Below are 19,044 nucleotides of genomic sequence, written 5' to 3'. Positions count from 1 at the left end.
GATATAGTAAAACACCAGTATAGAACCATAGTTGAGAATATATAGCAAAAAACATAGTTTGCCACACTTCAAGTCCGTCAAGTTCCGTTTTTTTTTATGTTTTTCTTGCCTTTTTTTGCATACAGCCAACAAATTTAGTGGGTATTTATTTCAGGATGTGCTCACTGTTTATGAAACCAACGACATCATTTGTAGCGGCTCTGTTGTTTGCTGTGCACCCAATTCACACTGAGGCGGTAAGTACTTGATACACTATCAAAAAGCCGCTGAAACAAACAGGGCTGATAAGTGGTGGATGTTCTGGCGTTATTTTTAGCATTACTCCAGAAACCCATACTTGTTAATGCTGGACTTACTCCTGCTGCTATTATACTCTTAAAAAAACTTCAGACAAATTTCTTCTTGATTCTAGTGTTGTTATGAATATGTGGTACTAAGAATTCGAAGGAAAGTAGTTAAATATGTTTTTCTGTAGTCAATGGAAATTTGGGGTCAATAGGATAAGTACCACGTTGTCTACTCTGCTTGCAGGTGCAATGTAATACCAGGAATAACCAATATAGATTGTCCTATTCTTGGCTTTTCCTATTCTTGTTAAGTCTCTTAGTCCTTAATTTCGTACTGCTACATCCCAGGCTTGACAAAACTACATGTTTCGAATTTACACTACACTCATTTTTTACTGCAGAAAGGAAGAAATGTATCTTAACCTGAACGGTATATTGCGGTAAACGCAATAATGTTATCTGCGTAAAAATACCAATTCACGGTTTTGTGTCCCCAATATGCTACTTCAACAAAGCCTAGTAGGTAGGCTCTTTGCAAGGTGGTTTGATATCTAAGTTGATAGAATAGGCATTCTACATAAAGTTTGGGATTTGCTTAAAGTAAAGTTTTATTGGCGAATATATAAAGCAGTAGTATGTTTTCAACCTCTGTCCAAATACCTGAATTTATTAGAATAGACCTCCAAATCCCTTTTTTACTCGTTAGGTTCAAGCATCCGTAATTTTCAGTTCTCGACTTTTGGAGCCTTTGGTAGTTTGTGATATTTGAGTTGAGTCAATTAGCTACTAATATTTTGTAATCCCCATAGTTATATCAGGAGTATTTTAACGCGGAAATCATGTTGATATTTAGAAATATATACTTTCCCCCCACTCTTGCGAGATTTTTCATATAACACGTGCCAGAATTGAGGCGACAAAAATCATTGTAAGCTGGCTCATAGCAAGTTCTTTCATCCTGAAGCCTCTGAAACGGAATATTTTATCAGAAAACTTCTTCCCATGATTAGGTGGAATGTTGGATGTTTGATTTTCGTTAGAACGGAGGAAGTTAGGGGCAAGTACGGTTTTGAAATGTAGGTGCTTTGACAGCTATAGGGAGACTCTTCCTTAATCGTTAAACTACTGTTACGTTTTCAGAGCTATTGTCTATCAATAGTTTTAGGTACCTGTTTGGCTGACTTACTATATGTAAAGCGCAGTGTTGCCAGATCGTGAACCAAAAAGTAAGCCGCAGCCTTTGAAAAACAAGCCAAAAATAAGCCAGATAATTTTTTGCCCAAAATATAACTTTACTTGTCCAAGTTTTGATGGCCGTTTTATAAGGCATTTTTCCGTGCTCCCACAAACAGTTTGTGGGTCGACTGTGCCTCGAAAAGAGGGTTTCCGTGGCCTTGCGTGTGGCCCACAAGTGTGTTTCTGCGACCAACAAGATTTTCGTGGCTCGCTTTGTGGCTCAAATTCGACAAACAACTGCCGAGGTGAGTGTCGATTTTGTGGCTCGATTTTGGCGGGAAATTCAAATTTAGCAGCGAAACAAGGTCAAAACAATAAAAACTTTCTCAAGTATGTGTACACAAAACTGGAGATTAGTTTTGAACGGAATGGTAAGGACGAAAGTCTGGAGTTCTATTTATTGAGATTTTACGTGATTTTTATTTTAATATTCAGACATTTGAATTTGTTCGTTGTTTGAATTTATTAGTTGTTTGACTCAAACAACTAGCTGTATGAAAAATTTAGTTCTATCCCACTCTCTAGGAATATAATGAAAGAACGGCTGAAATAGTTAGTGCATGTTTTATGCATGCAGCAATTGCCAAAGATTGTTCTTTTGGCCCTCTATCTGGGTCTAAGCAAAAAGTAGGTCTTCTCCAAATGGAGGGGGAGAGGTAATAAGGAAGGATTTAAAGGAAATTGAAACTTAGTGGGAAGGTGTAGAGGGTGAAGCTTTGGACAGATTGGGGTACACTAGAAATGTGCACAGCTGTGTTGGCCTCAGGTGGCTTTGTTTTAGAGTGATTTTTTACTAGTAGTAGTAGTAGAACTAAAACTGTCAGTGGCAAGCTCTTTTAAAGCGTCTATTGACGGCTTTATATCAAGAGAAAAATAATCGCAGGACGATTTGCATATCATGAAGCTGTTGCTGCTGCTCCTAATAAAAGGTTGAGAGATTACAGGGAAGTAAAAAGTATATCTTATTCGTTTACGAGGGTATGAAGGAAGGTAATCTTTATTTAACTATACTTGAGGAAAACTGATACAGTGTTTGCAGTTTCTGTTTAAATTTAAACTTTAACCATATAGCATGTAAGAAGTAATATTTGAGAACCACATCCTGACAGCTCAGTAGACGGGGAAAAAGTTGCCAATTGAATTTATCTACCAATTCTTTCCTTAACATTTGCGGCTGAATAAATATTTCATTGTGATGAATGTATGGTTGTATCATCTTTCTTCCTGAACGCCTTTGCTAATAATCTTTAATCTGATAATTTAGAAATGTATTTTTCTTATGGCGGAGTATGCATACGTTTTTTTGAGCCATCTGCTGTTGTTAAGCTCACAAGACCTTTGGTTTGCATTGATTTTCAAAAATGTGTGCTGTAATAAACGATCCTGCCAAATTTGAAATGTGTTATAATGAATTTTTGAGTTGGAAATTTGTCATAGCATGATTTGTTCATGGACTAGTGCACTAGTCCAAAAAACAACAGTTTCAACATTTGCTATGCTTCACTTGAACTTTCACCGTACGTTCATTGCGTTGAAGAACTTTCAATACAGTCCTTTTTTATGGCACTTGGTATCTTGGTATCATATACCAAGTGATATATAGCGATCGCAGATTCTGTTGGTCGGTCGGTCTGTCTGTCGGTGTCTGTGTCTGTCCCGGTTTTGCTAGTTTAGGCACTTCCAGGTGAGCTAGGACGCCGTCATTTGGCTGGCATATCAGGTAACCAGACCAGATTAAATTAGAAATTGTCGTTTCCCCGACTCGATCATCTGGGGGCAGATGGGGGACGGTAAATCGGAAAAATAAAAAAAATGAGGTATTTTGAACTTACGAACGGGTGATTGGATCTTAATGAAATTTGATGTTTGGAAGGATATCGTGTCTCAGAACTCTTATCTTAAATCCCGACTGGATCCGGTGACATTGGAGGGAGTTGGGGGGTGGGGAACCTAAAATCTTGGAAAACGCTTAGAGTGGAGGGATCGGGATGAAACTTGGTGGAAAAAATAAGCACAAGTCCTAGATACATGATTTACATAATTGGAACGTATCCGGTCTCTTTGGGCGAGTTGGGGAGGGGGGGAGGTATAATTCTGAAAAATTGGAAAAAATGAGGTATTTTTACCTTACGAAGGAGTGATCGGATCTTAATGAAATTTCATATTTAGAAGGATCTCATAACTCAGATATGTTATTTTAAATCCTGACTGGATCCAGTGTCATTGGGGGAGGGGGGGGACTGGAAATCTTGGAAAACTCTCAAAGCGGAGAGATCAGGATGAACTTGGTGGGAAGAATAAGCACAAGTCCAAGATACGTTACTGACATAACCGGACCGGATCCTCTCTCTTTTGTGGGGTGGGGAGGGGGGTAATTCGGAAAATTAGAAAAAATCAGGTATTTGTAACTTACGAACGAGTGATCAGATCTTAATGAAATTTGGTATTTAGAAGGATCTTGTGCTTTAGAACTCTCGTTTTAAATCCCGACCAGATCTGGTGACACTGGGGGGAGTCGAAGGGGAAAACTGGAATTCTCGGAAAACGTGAAAATCGAGGTATCTTACGAATGGTTGATCGTACCTTAATGAAACTTGATATATAGAACAATCTTATGTCTCAGATGCTCCATTTTCAATTCAAATCGTATCCGTTGACTTAGTGGGTTGAAGAGGTGGGGGGAACAGAAATCATGGAAACCGGAAATCTTGGAAAACGCTTAGAATGGAGAGATCGGGATGGAACTTGATGGGAAGAATAAGCTGAAGTTATCGATACATGATTGACATAATTGGAACAGATCCGTTCTCTTTGGGGGAGCTGGGGGTTGTTAATTTTGAAAAACTGAAAAAATTGAGGTATTTTTAACTTAAGAACGAGTGACCAGATCTTAATGCAAATTGATATTTAGAAGGAACTCATGTCTCAGAGCTCTTATTTTAAATCCCGACCAGATCTGTTGACATGGGGGGGGATTTAGAGGGGAAACCGAAAATCTTGGAAAACGCTTAGAGTGGAGAGATCAGGATGAAACTTGATGGGTAGAATAAGCAAATGTAGTAGATTCGTGATTGAAGTAACCGTACTGGATCCACTCTCTTTGGTGGAGTTAGGGGGTGATGTTCAGTGCTAAAATAGCGACGAAGACCACACTTCCTTTCTATAACAAACAAATACCAAGTAGAAACAATAGGGAAAATCTTTCCAAGACAGTGAAGATCAGTTCTGTGAATATTTTGGCCCTATTTCCAAGGACTATCTTCAGCATAATTCGAGAACGAGAGAAAATATATATATATATATATATATATATATATATATATAATATATATATATATATATATATATATATATATATATATATATATATATATATATATATATATATATATATATATATATATATATACTTACATTAAATTGTGAGAATTAAAATTAATAATGTTTTTTAAAAACTTTTTAAAAACAGCCCTAGCATCCTTACTTCAACAAAGTTCAACCAGGACTGACAAAAAGAATGAAGTGAGAATATAAATTCTTTCAAACTAAAGAGAACAAAGTGATTAAATGCAATTTCTCAGAGCCAACCTTGCATTTTTAGCAGCCTGTCTCAAAGGCCTTTTCGTAGCTGGTTCAATACTATTATAAATCGGTTTAGTAAAATATTTTGTTAGATCATTTTTAATTAAATTTGAGTATAAAGAATTTAGTGAGTATTCCCCTAAGTCCCTGTTCGAAGAAATATTATTATTTATTTTTAGACTAATTTGGATTGATTCCCGAACCACCTGTTTTATCAGGTGGGTACCTGTTTTACCTGTTTTATCAATTTTGCTAGAGCTCATACCACATGAGCTCTTGGCTCTTCCGACCTCGTCACAAGTGCCTTATGAGCTCTTAGCTCTTGTTTTTAGTGCGGGGATGGATATCTTTTGTCATGGTAAAAGTTGGCAGTGGTGTGGGGTATTTTTGCAAACCACCTAGACTTTTTTGCAAGAGGTAATTTTTAATGACAATCTTAAAAAAATGAATTTCTTACAAGGTTCATGAATATGCGACAATGACTATTTTTCATAAAACCTTAAACCTGCTGTAATAAGTGATAAACATATTTACCAAACAGTTCGTGGTAACGAACTGTAAGTAAGGGGCGACCCGGCTCAATAGTTTTTTTGTCTTTGATCTTCACTTTCATTTTGACACGTTTTTGAATTTCGACTACTTCAGGCAATTTAGCAATGGCTCTTGCATTTGCTATCCGTATTGGTGTTGTCGTAATTGATGGTCAGGGTTGTCGAATTTCACATCTTATCACGTTTGATAGTTCAGATGTTGGTTCCAAAGAATCATCATTTTTAGTAACTGTAACTGCAAATTTTCGTTTTTGGGCCATCCCACAGACATTATATATATTAGTAACTGTTGCGTTGGAAACCCAACAATATTATTTATGCTATGCATGACATCATATAAGAAAATACTTATATGATGTCCTAAGAAATACTTAAATGATGTAATACATGAAGTCATTTGCAAAAGACCAAATTAAGGCTCATAACGAATTTTCTTAGACTTCTGACCTATCGAGATCGTTTTTTCTATGCAAGAATAACCCGAACTACCTATTTTCCCGAAAAAATATGGAGCCGTTTTCGGGAACATACATAAATATATACACAATTATAGCTCACTTATAAAGATAGTATAAACTAAACTAAATGAGCACCTCTACGTGATAAGCTTAGATGAAACGTAAAAAGTATTTTTGTTTCAACAACATGGGAATAAAATACCCAAAAAGTCGTAAGATAATTTCGCTCTCAAGTTTACCTTTTGCAAATAATGGAATGGGGTAAATTTGCAGAAACATAAACTCATTTTTGATGGCTTTGTTTTTAACTTGATTACAGCTAATTTTAGGTCTCAGTTAATTTAAAACTATTGAAGGTATAAAATAGGTGAAGATATAACAGAGCGTTAGTCTAAGAGGGCACTATGCATAAACTATCAACTGTGTTTCAAATTGTCTTCTTTGTTAATGGAATGATTTTTTGCTTAGCATCAAAGTGTCGTACCGAGTCCCAATATAGTCCACTGTGAAGAGCTGAGACAATCTTATCTCCGGAATTTCGATTTTTTACGGGATAAGACGATTTTGCTCTCAGGCCTTGACTTTCAGCTGCTTAAATGTCTAATAAGATGCGCCAAGAAACTTGTTACTCTGTTGTTTGCCCTTTTTGCATTATTGTTACTTAATGTGCCTCCTTCAAGTAAATAAAGATGCAAGTGGTCATACTCTTAAGAGCTGCTCTTCTTAACACGCTCTTCCAACACTTAATGAAACACTTCAGGATTTTATTCATTTTTTCTTCCCCATTGATCTGTTCCTAGCTGTTCAGAAGCACACTTGTTCTTCACTTATGCAATCTAAAAAAAAAAAAAAAAAAACTCTTTTGGTCATTTTCACAAAGTAAAAGTATTGTTTTATATTTTGTTGTTTTTTTTTTGGTGTTGTCCTGTGTTATTGCCCTATTACTGTTATTACCTCTTATTGTATCCTTTTTCTTTGCTTTTTTTTCCTTCTCTTTAAGTAATTAATGTTTGAATAGTTGCATACATTTTATCCATTTGTTTACCAAGAAAGCTTTCCCCTTCATTTTCACCAAGTATAAGCTTTCTTTTGTATCACTTTTTAGACTTTTATCTCTTTTGGATGTCTAATCAGAAAGCTATTCAGCGTGATGCTTTCGGTGGAAGGGCTGAGCAATGCTTTCTTTTCCAAAGCTCCTTTATTTCCTTTAAAAAAAATATATATTAAGCTGCTTAGTATTCAGGCAGAAAGTGACTTATTTTCATGCATCTTTATTTTCTATTGAAGCTATCTTTTGTTTTTGTGTTCTCTGTGAGCTTGAAATTGACTATAAATTTCTTCAGGAAACAACTTATTATAATTCAGTAAAAAAAGAAATTAAAACTATCTCTTTCTCGTTGTTGGTTTTTGTGTTCGAAGCTCAGTTTTTTGCCTAGTTTGCTAATTTATAGTTTGGCATAGTTATACAGGCAACATCCAATCCACAGGTCCTTGTGACTCTGGAAATCCGGTTTGAAGATATCCGTTGCAGGAAATACAAAAAGAGCACCAAAATTCTATAATATGGTTTGTATCAAAGACCTTTAAATGAAACGAGTGTCTCACGAAAGATGTGTTCTTTTTTTCTTTTTCTAATCTCGGTGTTCTATTAACTTATGTTTGCTCCAGGAAATTATTTTTGCTTGTCAAGATTTAAGGTCTTTAAGAATAGACCTAAAGTCTGTTTTATATTATTACTATTTTTTTAATCTTCTTTCTCAAAAGCCGTAAATTTACGACGATCTCCCTTTTTTAATTTTCTTATTAAATAAAAAAAACAAGTTTTTTTTTTTACTGAAAATAAGGAGCGACATTAAAACTTAAAACGACCACAAATTACTCCGTATATGAAAGGGGATGTTCCCTCCTCAAAGCCCCGCTCTTTACGCTAAAGTTTGACTCTTTCTCTCAAATCCAAATTTAAAACATTAAAAAATTTTAGCGTAAGATGCGGGAAGTTGAGGAGGGAACAGCCCCTTTCATATACGGAGTAATTTCTGTTCGTTTTAAGTGTTAATGTCGCTCCTTACTTTCAGTTAAAAAACTTGTTTTTTTTTTACAAAAAAGAGAGAAGGGGGAGGAGGCTTAGTTGCCCTTCAATCTTTTGGTCAAACAGTTCGTGGTAACGAACTATAGTAAGGAGCGACCCGGCTCAATAGTAAACGAAACTCTAAAAAACGGAATTTTGATGCTAAAAGATATTTCAAAAGAATCAGATTTTTATGCTAATTTTAAATATATAAGTTTCATCAAATTTAGTCTTTGTCATCAAAAGTTACGAGCCTGAGAAAATTTGCCTTATTTTGGAAAATAGGGGGTAACACCCCCTAAAAGTCATAGGATCTTAACGAAAATCACACCATCGCATTCAGCGTATCAGAGAACCCTATAGAAAAAATTTCAAGGTCCAATCTACAAAAATGTGGAATTTCGTATTTTTTGCCAGAAGACAAATCACGGGTGCGTGTTTATTTGTTTGTTTGTTTTTTTGTTTTGTTTTTTCCCAGGGGTCATCGTATCGACCAAGTGGTCCTAGAGTGTTGCAAGAGGGCTCATTCTAACGGAAATGAAAAGTTCTAGTGCCCTTTTTAAGTGACCAAAAAATTGAAGGGCACCTAGGCCTCCTCCGACGCTCGTTTTTTTCCCAAAGTCAACGGATCAAAATTTTGAGATAGCCATTTTGTTCCGCATAGTCGAAAATCATAAAAACTATGTCTTTGGGGATGACTTACCCCCCACAGTCCCTGGGGGAGGGACTGCAAGTTACAAACTTTGACCAATGTTTACATACAGTAATGGTTACTCGGAAGTGTACCGACGTTATCAGGGGGATTTTTTTGGTTTGGGTGTGGGGTTCAGGGGAGGGGGCTATATGGGAGGATCTTTCCTTGGAGGAATATTTCATGGGGGAAGAGAAATTCAATGAAAAGAGCGCAGGATTTTCTAGCATTACTATTAAAAAAAAAACAATGAAAATATAAACATGAAAAAGTTTTTTCAATTGAAGGTAAGGAGAAGCATTAAAACTTAAAACGAACAGAGATTATTACGCATATGAGGGGTTCTAAAAATACTTTAGCATAAAGAGCGAGGTATTTAGGAGGAGATAAATACTTCGCTCTTTATGCTAAAACATTTTAAAGTAATTTCAACTATTTATTCTACGGCCTTTCTGATTCAGGGGTCATTCTTAAAGATTTGGGACAAAACAATATTTAGTCTGATGAGCGAGGTATTAATGGGGATATATAACCCCCGGGGGGATATATACCCGGGGGTATATAACGGGGACCAACCCCCTCATGTATATAATCAAAAATATAAGAATATAAAAGTTTACGTAAGTTAATTCTTAAGTTACGTATATTTTCTACTAATAAAAACGTTCGTTAAAAATTAAAAGATCTAGTTGCCTTTTTAAGTAACCGAAAAATTGGAGGGCAACTAGACCTCCTTCCCCACCCCTTATTTCTCAAAATCGTCTGATCAAAACTAAGAGAAAGCCATTTAGCCAAAAAAAGAATAAATATGCAAATTTCATTTTAATAATTTATGTACGGAAAGCCAAAATCAGACATGCATTAATTCAAAAACTTTCAGAAATTAAATAAAAAAAAACAAGTTTTTTGAAATGAAAGTAAGGAGCGACATTAAAACTTAAAACGAACAGAAATTACTCTGTATATGAAAGGGGCTTTTCCTCCTCGACACCCCGCTCCTTGCGCTAAAGTTTGATTCTTTCTCGCAACTCTACTTTTTAAAACAATAAAAAACTTTAGCGTAAAGAGGGAGGTGTCGAGGAGGAAAAGTCCCTTTCATATATGAGTAATTTCTGTTCGTTTTAAGTTTTAATGTCGCTCCTTACTTTCATTTCAAAAAACTTGTTTTTTTTTTATTTAATTACTTGAAAAGGCAACCAGAACTTTAAATTTTTATGAACGTTTTTATTATTAAAAAATATACGTAACTTAGGAAATTAACTTACGTAACGAACTTCTATATTTGTATATTTTTATTACGTGTATGAGGGGATTTGACTCCTCTTTAATACCTTTCTCTTTACGCTGGAGGGGGAAACCAGAATTCTTGGAAAACATGAAAATTGGGGTATTTTTATCTTACAAATAGGTGATCGGATCTTAATGAAACTTGATATATAGAAGGATATTATGTCTCAGATGCTCCATTTTTGACTCGAATTGGATCCGGGGACACATGGGGTTGGAGGAGGGAAACCGAAATCTTAGAAAACGCTTAGAGTGGAATGATCGGGATGAAACTTGATGTGAAGAATGAGCACAAGTTCTAGATACGTGATTGACATAATTGGAATCCGTTCTCTTTGGAGGAGCTGGGGGGGGGGGGTTAATTTGGAAAAATTAGAAAAATTGAGGTATTTTTAACTTAAGAACGGGTGACCGGATCTTAATGAAATTTGATATTAGAAGGAATTCATGTCTCAGAGCTCTTATTTCAAATCCCGACCAGATCTGGTGACTTTGGGGGGAGTTGGAGGGGAAAATCGGAAATCTTGGAAAACGCTTAGAGTGGAGGAATCAGGACGAAGCTTGGTGGATAGAATAAGCAAATGTCGTAGATACGTGATTGAAGTAACTGTACTGGATTCGCTCTCTTTGGGGGAGTTTGGGGGAGGGGTTCAGTGCTTTTGCGAGTCTGGTGCTTCTGGACGTGCTAGGACTATGAAAATTGGTAGGTGTGTCAGGGAGCTGCAAAAATTGAGTTATTTATAACTATATACTATATATATATATATATATATATATATATATATATATATATATATATATATATATATATATATATATATATATATATATATATATATATATACTATATACTAGAAAAAATGAGGTATTTATAACTTACGAGCGGGTGATCGGATCTTAATGAATTTTGATATTTATAAGGACGTCGTGACTCAGAGCTCTTATTTCAAATCCCGATCGGCATTAAGCCTCTGATTTTCCTTTCAAATCAATATATTGATTCTTAGGATTTTGTTAGAGCTCATACCATATGAGCTCTTGGCTCTTAGCTCTTTTTGCCTCGTCACAAGTGCCATATGAGCTCATAGCTCTTGTTTTTTTAAAGTATTGCTAGAAAATCCTGCGCCCCCTTCATGGAACTTCTCTCCTCCCATGACAAATTCCTCCATGGAAAGATCCTTCCACGTAACCCCCTCCCCAAACAAGAAAAATTTCCCTGAAGACGACTCTTTCTCACAACTCTACTTTTTAAAACAATAAAAACTGTAGCGCAAAGAGCGAGGCGTTGAGAAGGGGGCAACCTTTTTCATACACGGAATAATTTCTGTTCGTTTTAAGTTTTAATGTCAGTCCTTACTTACAGTTAAAAAAATTTTTTTTTTTTAATTTGATTTCCGAACATCTTTTAATTAATGCATGTTTTGATTTTGGCTCACCGCACATGAATATTTAAAACAGAATTTGCATATTAATTTTTTTGCTAAATGGCTTTCTGGTAGGTTTGATTGGACGGTTTTGATAAAAAAAAGGGATGGAGGATGAGGCCTAGTTGCAACCATTTTTTGGTTACCTAAAAAAACAACTAGAACACTAAATTTTTTTACGAATGTTTTATTAGTAATAAATATACGTAACTTACGAATTAACTTGCATAACGAACTTCTAAATTCGTATATTTTTATTACGTATTGGAGGGTTTCGCCCCCTCGTCAATACCTCGCTCTTTACACTAAAGCTTCATTTTTGTCCGAATTCTTTAAGAATGGGTCCTGAATCAGAAAGGCTGTAGAATAAATAGTTGAAATTACTAAATATACTTTAGCGTAAAGAGTGAGGTATTGTGGAGGAGACGAACCCCCTTATATACGTAATAATTTCTGTTTGTCTTAGGTTCTAATGCTGCTCCTTACTTCCAGCTGAAAAAACATTTTTTTATTTTTTCTCATTTTTTAAATAATGCTAGCAAATCCTGCACCCCCCTTCTTGGAAATTTCCTTCCCTCGTGATATTTTCTTCCATGGAAAGATCGTCTCACGTAACCCCCTCCCCTGCCCTCCCCCAACGTGAAAAAGACCCCTGAAAACGTCTGTACAATTCCCAATAACCGTTACTATATGTAAACACTGGTCAAATTTTCTAATTTGCAGCCCCTCCCACGGGGACTGTGGGGAATTAAGTCGTCCCCTAAGACATATTTATTAGGTTTTTCGACTATACTGAATAAAATAGCTATCTCAGAATTTTGATCCTGTGACTTTGGGAAAAAATGAGCTTGGGAGGGGGCTTAGGTGCCCTCCAATTTTTTAGGTCACTGAAAAAGGGCACTAGAACTTTTAATTTCTATTAGAATGATCCCTCTCGTGACATTCTAGGACCACTGGGTCTATGCACTCAACCCTGGAAAAAAACAAACAAACAAATAAATACGCATTCGTGATCTGTCTTGTGGCAAAAAATACAAAATTCCTCATTTTTGTAGATAGGAGCTCGAAGCTTCAACTGTATGGTTCTCTGATACGCTGAATCTGATGGTGTGATTTTCGTTAAGATTCTATGACTTTTAAGGGGTGTTTCCCCCTATTTTCTAAAATAAGGCAAATTTTCTCAGGCTCTTAACTTTTGATGGGTAAGACTAAACTTAATGAAATTTATATATTTAAAATCAGCATAAAAATTAGGTTCTTTTGATGTAACTATTGGTACCAAAATCAGTTTTTTAGAGTTTCGGTTACTTTTGAGCCGGGTCGCTCCTTACCTACAGTTCGTTATCACGAACTGTTGGATAGGTAATGTGCTTAATATGCCATAAGGCATTTATGTTTTCATTGATTCACGGTGTTTTTGTTTTGTTGTAAATAAAAAATCATACTCTAAAAAAAGCTGATTGACAATGCAGACCACTACGGTAGACAAGTTTATATTGTTCTCATGATAAAAAAAAACCCATCGGTGATTTACATATCACAGTTGTACACACTTTGCTAGGTCTTAGAAATACAGTTTTTTTTCGGTTCTATTCAATAAGATTTGGGAAATCATATGTTTTTATTGAAGCATGGTTTCTAGATTTCCTCATTTTCTTAGTGCATCGTGCTCAAGAGACTAGGAACAATGTTTTGTGATTAACCTAATTTGGAATCTTTCAGCCTCCTAAGCGTGATATGTCGATACAATTCCTAGTTATTTGGTCACGAATTTCCCTTGTGCCACTGCCCTGAGAAGGGTGACCGGAAGTTTAGATAAAACATTTTGAATTGTAACAGCTGTCACGCATAAAAGGATTTCCTTTCGGAAAGAGAAACGACTAAAAATTATATACTTTTTCAATCGAAACCAAGCCTTATTGTGTTACGAGAGCAACACTTTGGTTTTGTCCCGATTTTTTTTTTTTTTTCTATGCCGCCGATGTCGGCTTATTCCTGGAAACTGGTAAAGGTCTAACCTGTGCGGTTTTTATGGAAAGTGTGGACCTCTGGCCGGATTGATGAATATGGCATTACATTTTGAAAGCTCCGCAGAATTCTTGCCTGGGGCCAAAAAGGATGGTATTTGCTTGTCCACGAGCCAGACCCTATGGTGTGCGAAGTGAAGTAGAGTTATGTAGCCTGTGTCAGAGAGGAGTATCTGAAGTTGTGCAGCCAAGCTTTTGTTTCATCAAACCATGTTTCTGCTTTCGAGTGGAAAGCTCCGTTTTAGCAGGCAAGCAGGCAGGCACCACTTTCAAATTGAAGATGGACTAAAATCTATAAGTTTTAAATATATGCGACAGTTACCCGGCCCCATAGCCAATATATCTTCTTTGAGTGATAAATGGAAAAATTTACAGAAGCAAAAAAGCGGCATTTTCCCACGGGTCCGAAAGTGCTGTCGTGATTTTGGGGTTTATCATTTGTTTTTTCGGACTTGGGATTGAGGTAGAGAAATGTTATCAGATGTAACTCTTAAACTGTAAAAGTTCTGTCATTGCAAAAGAAATTGGAGCTTATGCTTTTCTCCTTTCTAAGTCGTGACGTTAGAATGTTGGCCTACGGCAAAAAAAAAAATCAACTTTTAAACTAAGACAGATATAATTTTTTTTTTTTGACGGCAATCGACAGCTCTTGATGAGCTGATCAAAGTATATGTCATTCATTTTTTGGTACAAAAAATTCCTTCATGAGATATACTAGTTTGGAAGTTTCAAGGGGTTGACAACTTCAGTAGTAGGGTACACACTGAAACCAAAAATAAGCCGATACCAATTGTGAGACATGTAGGGGACTTATAAGGAAAGGTCGGCTGTTAGCTCATAATGATCTTCGGCAGTGAGGGGTTTGTAAATTTTGCTATTTGGTGTACCTATTATTTGTTTCCAGCGTATTTGATGGTAAGACCGAGTTGGTTCCATTGGTAAGACATGTAGGGGACTTGTAAGTAATAATCGACTGTTAGGCTACAATCATCTTTAGTGAAGAGGGGTTTGTAATTTTTTCTAGTTGTTGTAGCCTACCCATACTCACTGTAACCTATATTTAAGTGTTTACGCAACGGGTACAAACGATAACGTAAAACAACGAGGCAGTTTCGTAATAATTAATATTACGTATATTACGTAATAAGTAATATTAATTATATTAATAATTAATATTAAAAAGAGTGTCATCTATGGCATTTTGATCCTGAAAAGTTACCGATAGCTTTATAATACCAACTAGATTATATAAGATATTGTTCTAAGTCTTGATCAACCACGATGTCTACGATTGAAAAGGATAAAGTTCAACTGGCTGTAAATTCAGTTTAGTCCCTTCTTGTGATATTCTTTTGTTATTGTTGTTTTTTCAACACTGAGGAATAGCCTTTGATCATGTGATTACTGATTGCGTTCTTCTTTGAACATAACGTTTTAAAAGCTTCGATAGGCTCACAACTTAAGCATTCAACCGATAGCAAAGAAACAAAACCAAAGTGTTGTCTCGCAACACTTTATTCGGTGAAGCCGGACAAAGGTTGCCGCAACACTTCACGTTGCTCAGGCAACGTAGGTTTAGTTTTACTTGTATCAAATAGTTCGTGGTAACGAACTGTAGTAAGGAGCGACCCGGCTCAATAATAACCAAAACTCTAAAAAAAGAAATTTTGATACCAATAGCTACATCCAAAAAATCGCATTTTAATGCTGATTTCAAATATATAAATTTCATCAAGATTAGTCTGACCTATCAGAAGTTACGAGCCTGAGAAAATTTGCATCATTTTATAAAATAGGGGAAAACACCCCCTAAAAGTCATACAATCTTAAAGAAAATCACACCATCAGATTCAGCGTATCAGAGAACCTTATTGTAGAAGTTTCAAGCTCCTATCTACAAAAATGTGGAATATTATACTTTTTGCCAGAAGGCAGATCACGGATGCGTGTTTATTTGTTTGTTTTTTTTTTTTTCCCAGGGGTGATCGTATCGACCCAGTTGTCCTAGGATGTTGCGAGAGGGCTCATTCTAACGGAAATGAAAAGTTCTAGCGCCCTTTTTAAGTGACCAAAAAATTTGGAGGGCACCTAGGCCCCCTCCCACGCTAATCATTTTCCCAAAGTCAACGGATCAAAATTCTGAGATAGCCATTTTATTCAGCGTAGTCGAAAAACCTTATAACTATGTCTTTGGGGACGACTTACTCCCTCACAGTCCCCATGGGAGGGGTTGCAAGTTCAAAACTTTGACCAGTGCTTGCATATAGTAATGGTTATTGGGAAGTGTACAGGCGTTTTCAGGAGGATTTTTTGGTTGGAGGCAGGAATTTGTTTTGTTTCAGGAGGAATTTGTCATGGGGGAAGAAAATTTCCATGAAGGGAGCGCAGGATTTACTAGCATTACTTAAAAAAAACAATGAAAAATTAAATATGAAAAAGTTTTTTTTCAGCTGGAAGTAAGCAGCAGTATTAAAACTTAAAACGAACAGATATTATTACCCATATGAGGGGCTTACCTCCTCCTAATACCTCGCTCTTTACGCTAAAGTATTTTTAGTAATTTCAACTATTTTTTCTGCGGCTTTTGTGATTCAGGGGTCATTCTTAATGAATTGGGACAAAATTTAAGCTTTAGTGTAAAGAGCGAGGTACTGACGAGGGGGCGAACCCCCTCATATATGTAATAAAAACATGAGAATACAAAAGTTCTTTACGTAAGCTAATTTATAAGTTACGTATATCTTTTACTTATTAAAAGATTCGTAAAAAATTCAAAGTTCTAGTTGCCTTTTTAGTTAACCGTAAATCGGAGGGCAACTAGGCTTCCTCCCCCGCTCTTTTTTTCTCAAAATCATTCGATCAAAATTATGAGAAAGCCCTTTAGCCAAAAAAAAAAAATTAAATATACAAATTTTGTTTTAATTATTACTCTGCGGAGAGCCAAAATCAAAACGTGAATTGATTCAACAAAAGCGTTCAGAAATTAAATAAAAAAACAAGTTTTTTAAATTAAAGTAAGGAGCGACATTAAAACTTAAAACGAACAGAAATTACTCCGTATATGAAAAAGGCTTTTCCTTCTGAACGCCCCGCTCTTTACGCTAAAGTTTTTTACTCTTTTAAAATGTAGAGTTAAGAGAAAGAGTCAAACTTTAGCGTAAAGAGCGGGGCGTTGAGAAGGTAAAGTCCCTTTCATATACGGAGTAATTTCTGTTGGTGTTAAGTTTTAATGTCGCTCCTTACTTTCATTTGTGTAATTCTGTAATTTCCGTTGGTTTTAAGTTTTAATGTCGCTCCTTACTTTCATTTCAAACTTGTTTTTTTATTTAATTAAGGCCAAAGGCTGCAGTGAAGATGTAGTAAACACGAATGTGAAACTAGGGGTGTATTTGATAGTATGGATATGCGAGACAATTGTTAGGAGTATTGATTGACACATAAACAGAAACACCGAAAAGAAGCGGTAATATAAGCAATATTAAATACTAAGTACTAAGTACCTTCAAATACTAAGTAGAAAAGAAAATCCAAGACAAAAAGTTATGTTAAACGGAAGAGCTATATTAAACCAAAAAGGAGCAGAAATTAAGTTATAGAATCATTCAAACTGAAAACGAACAGATATGGTCAATATGATCAGAAATTACAATAAGTATTACCGTATTAAGTATCTACCGTATAAGCATTACGAACAAAAATTACCACAAATAAGATAAAGGCTCCCCCCCTCTAAGCCTTCCAAAGGCCCGAACCTTACTTCCGCTCTAATGAGAAAAAAGGAGTTTTAAGTAGTATGTTTTTTTATGTTACAACAATAACACAATAAAAAATTATATCTCATGGCTAATCGGTAAAAATAAGTCCAGGGCTACTTTTCCCCTTCCCTCCCCCTCAGAATCTTCAAAGGGATTGAATGTTATTTTCATTTCATTGAAAATGTTTCGTATTTTAAACAGTGTGGTTTTATTTGCTAAAATTTTAGCAATAGGAATAAAAGCAAAAAAAAAAGAAAAAGTTTTTGTCAGTTTTTCTGCTTAGGCCTTCAGATTTTGGCTTGCTTTTCAAATTATGGTCAAAATTTTTGCAACGAATTCTAATAATGGTTTTAATATGAAACTCCCGGTGAATAAAGAGGGGGAATAGTATTCAAATGGTTTAAAAATGTGCATAATTGTTTGCCTTATACAGGGCTAAAGCCATCCTGGCCCCCATCTTTTTATAACCTTGAATATAAATGAACGTCGATTGACCATTTTATTAAAAAATCTTGTTGTATTATTTCGTTGTTACTACTTTTGGGTTTAAATTGTTTCTCAAATTTTAGGTCATCTATTAAAAGAGTGCTGCTTTGTCCTTTAAAAAGAAGGAATTTTATTTAAACAAATTTTCTTCCTGATTAAGGTTCCGTGGTCCTGAAATTATAAATGAGAGGTTTCATGGCCTGGAGTTTAAAGCAGGTCATTTTAAGAAAAAAATCGGACACTTCTTGCTAATCACAGTATGATTGCATTTTCTTCCTTTTTTGTCCTTGCTAAGCTTAGCCCAACCCCACTCATAACAAAATGTAGGATTTGCGTGGCTCAGAAGATGATCTTCGAAGGTTTTGAGCTAATCGGACACCCAGGACTAAACAAGCTTCCTTTTCCACTATAAAATCCAGTTGTAAATACTAGGCAACTTGCAGAGTTTACCACCGTTGTCGCAGGGGTTGTGGGACGTTATGTCATTCTTCGATTTATATTTATTCTTAATGAATATGTCTTATGACAAGACCAATATACATTGTGGCCAACTCTTTAAGGCAATCATTTTCAAGCTCATCTCTGCTAAGTAGGTTTTCCACATCTACGCCTAACAGGTTTGTGGCAATGGGAGTATTTATCTCCCAAGAAGCAGTCTATGTACAGATCTGGACCAGCCTTTGTCTTTAAGATGGGTGTAACGGTGTTTGAAGCATAAATCACTTCATAAACTTCTCTTAGTCCCCAGTTCTGCTTTAGGTTTTCTAAGCTTATTGCTGAGCTCGTGGCTGTGTGGAACGGGTCAAGCTTCAGAACTACCTTCCCTAAAGGTGAGTTCTAAAGCTCAAGCTCCATAAAATTGAAGGCTTTCAGGTATAAAGGTAAGTCGAACAAATGCTTTGGTTCCAAGCTCAGTCTCTTATGCTGCTCAACTACAAACAGCAAGGTTGTGTATGTTTATGGGGGGTTGCATGGACTTATATCGGTCATAGGAGTGAAGAAAATGGATATAGCAGAAGGATAGTCTTCAAGTTTATTGTGAAAGTAAACAGATTGCATGGCGCCTTGTCAGCTTGGGATATTACTACAAAAAATTTACCATTTTTTACAAAGGAAGCCGACACTAGTGTTTGATTCTTACTTTTTAAAGGATAAAGGCTCAAACATAAATGTCGTTGGCTCTAATATTCGT

At 35.8% G+C, this 19,044-nt stretch overlaps 2 protein-coding genes across 5 annotated transcripts in view; one reads left to right on the top strand and one right to left on the bottom strand.

Moving 5' to 3' along the window:
- The window catches only part of LOC136036204 (protein O-mannosyl-transferase Tmtc3-like), a 261,671-nt gene that overhangs the window by 85,669 nt on the left and 156,958 nt on the right, over window positions 1–19,044 (top strand). For all 4 annotated transcript variants that reach the window (XM_065718290.1, XM_065718292.1, XM_065718291.1 and 1 more), the window contains one exon: window positions 155–236. In XM_065718290.1, coding sequence (XP_065574362.1) covers window positions 155–236 — 82 coding nt within the window. The remainder of the gene's footprint in view (window positions 1–154; window positions 237–19,044) is intronic.
- The window catches only part of LOC136036202 (nuclear pore complex protein Nup205-like), a 378,694-nt gene that overhangs the window by 221,220 nt on the left and 138,430 nt on the right, over window positions 1–19,044 (bottom strand). The window lies entirely within an intron of this gene.

Source organism: Artemia franciscana, chromosome 15, assembly GCF_032884065.1.
Source record: "Artemia franciscana chromosome 15, ASM3288406v1, whole genome shotgun sequence".
NCBI classification, from domain to species: domain Eukaryota; kingdom Metazoa; phylum Arthropoda; class Branchiopoda; order Anostraca; family Artemiidae; genus Artemia; species Artemia franciscana.
This window is presented reverse-complemented; position numbering and strand designations above follow the sequence as displayed.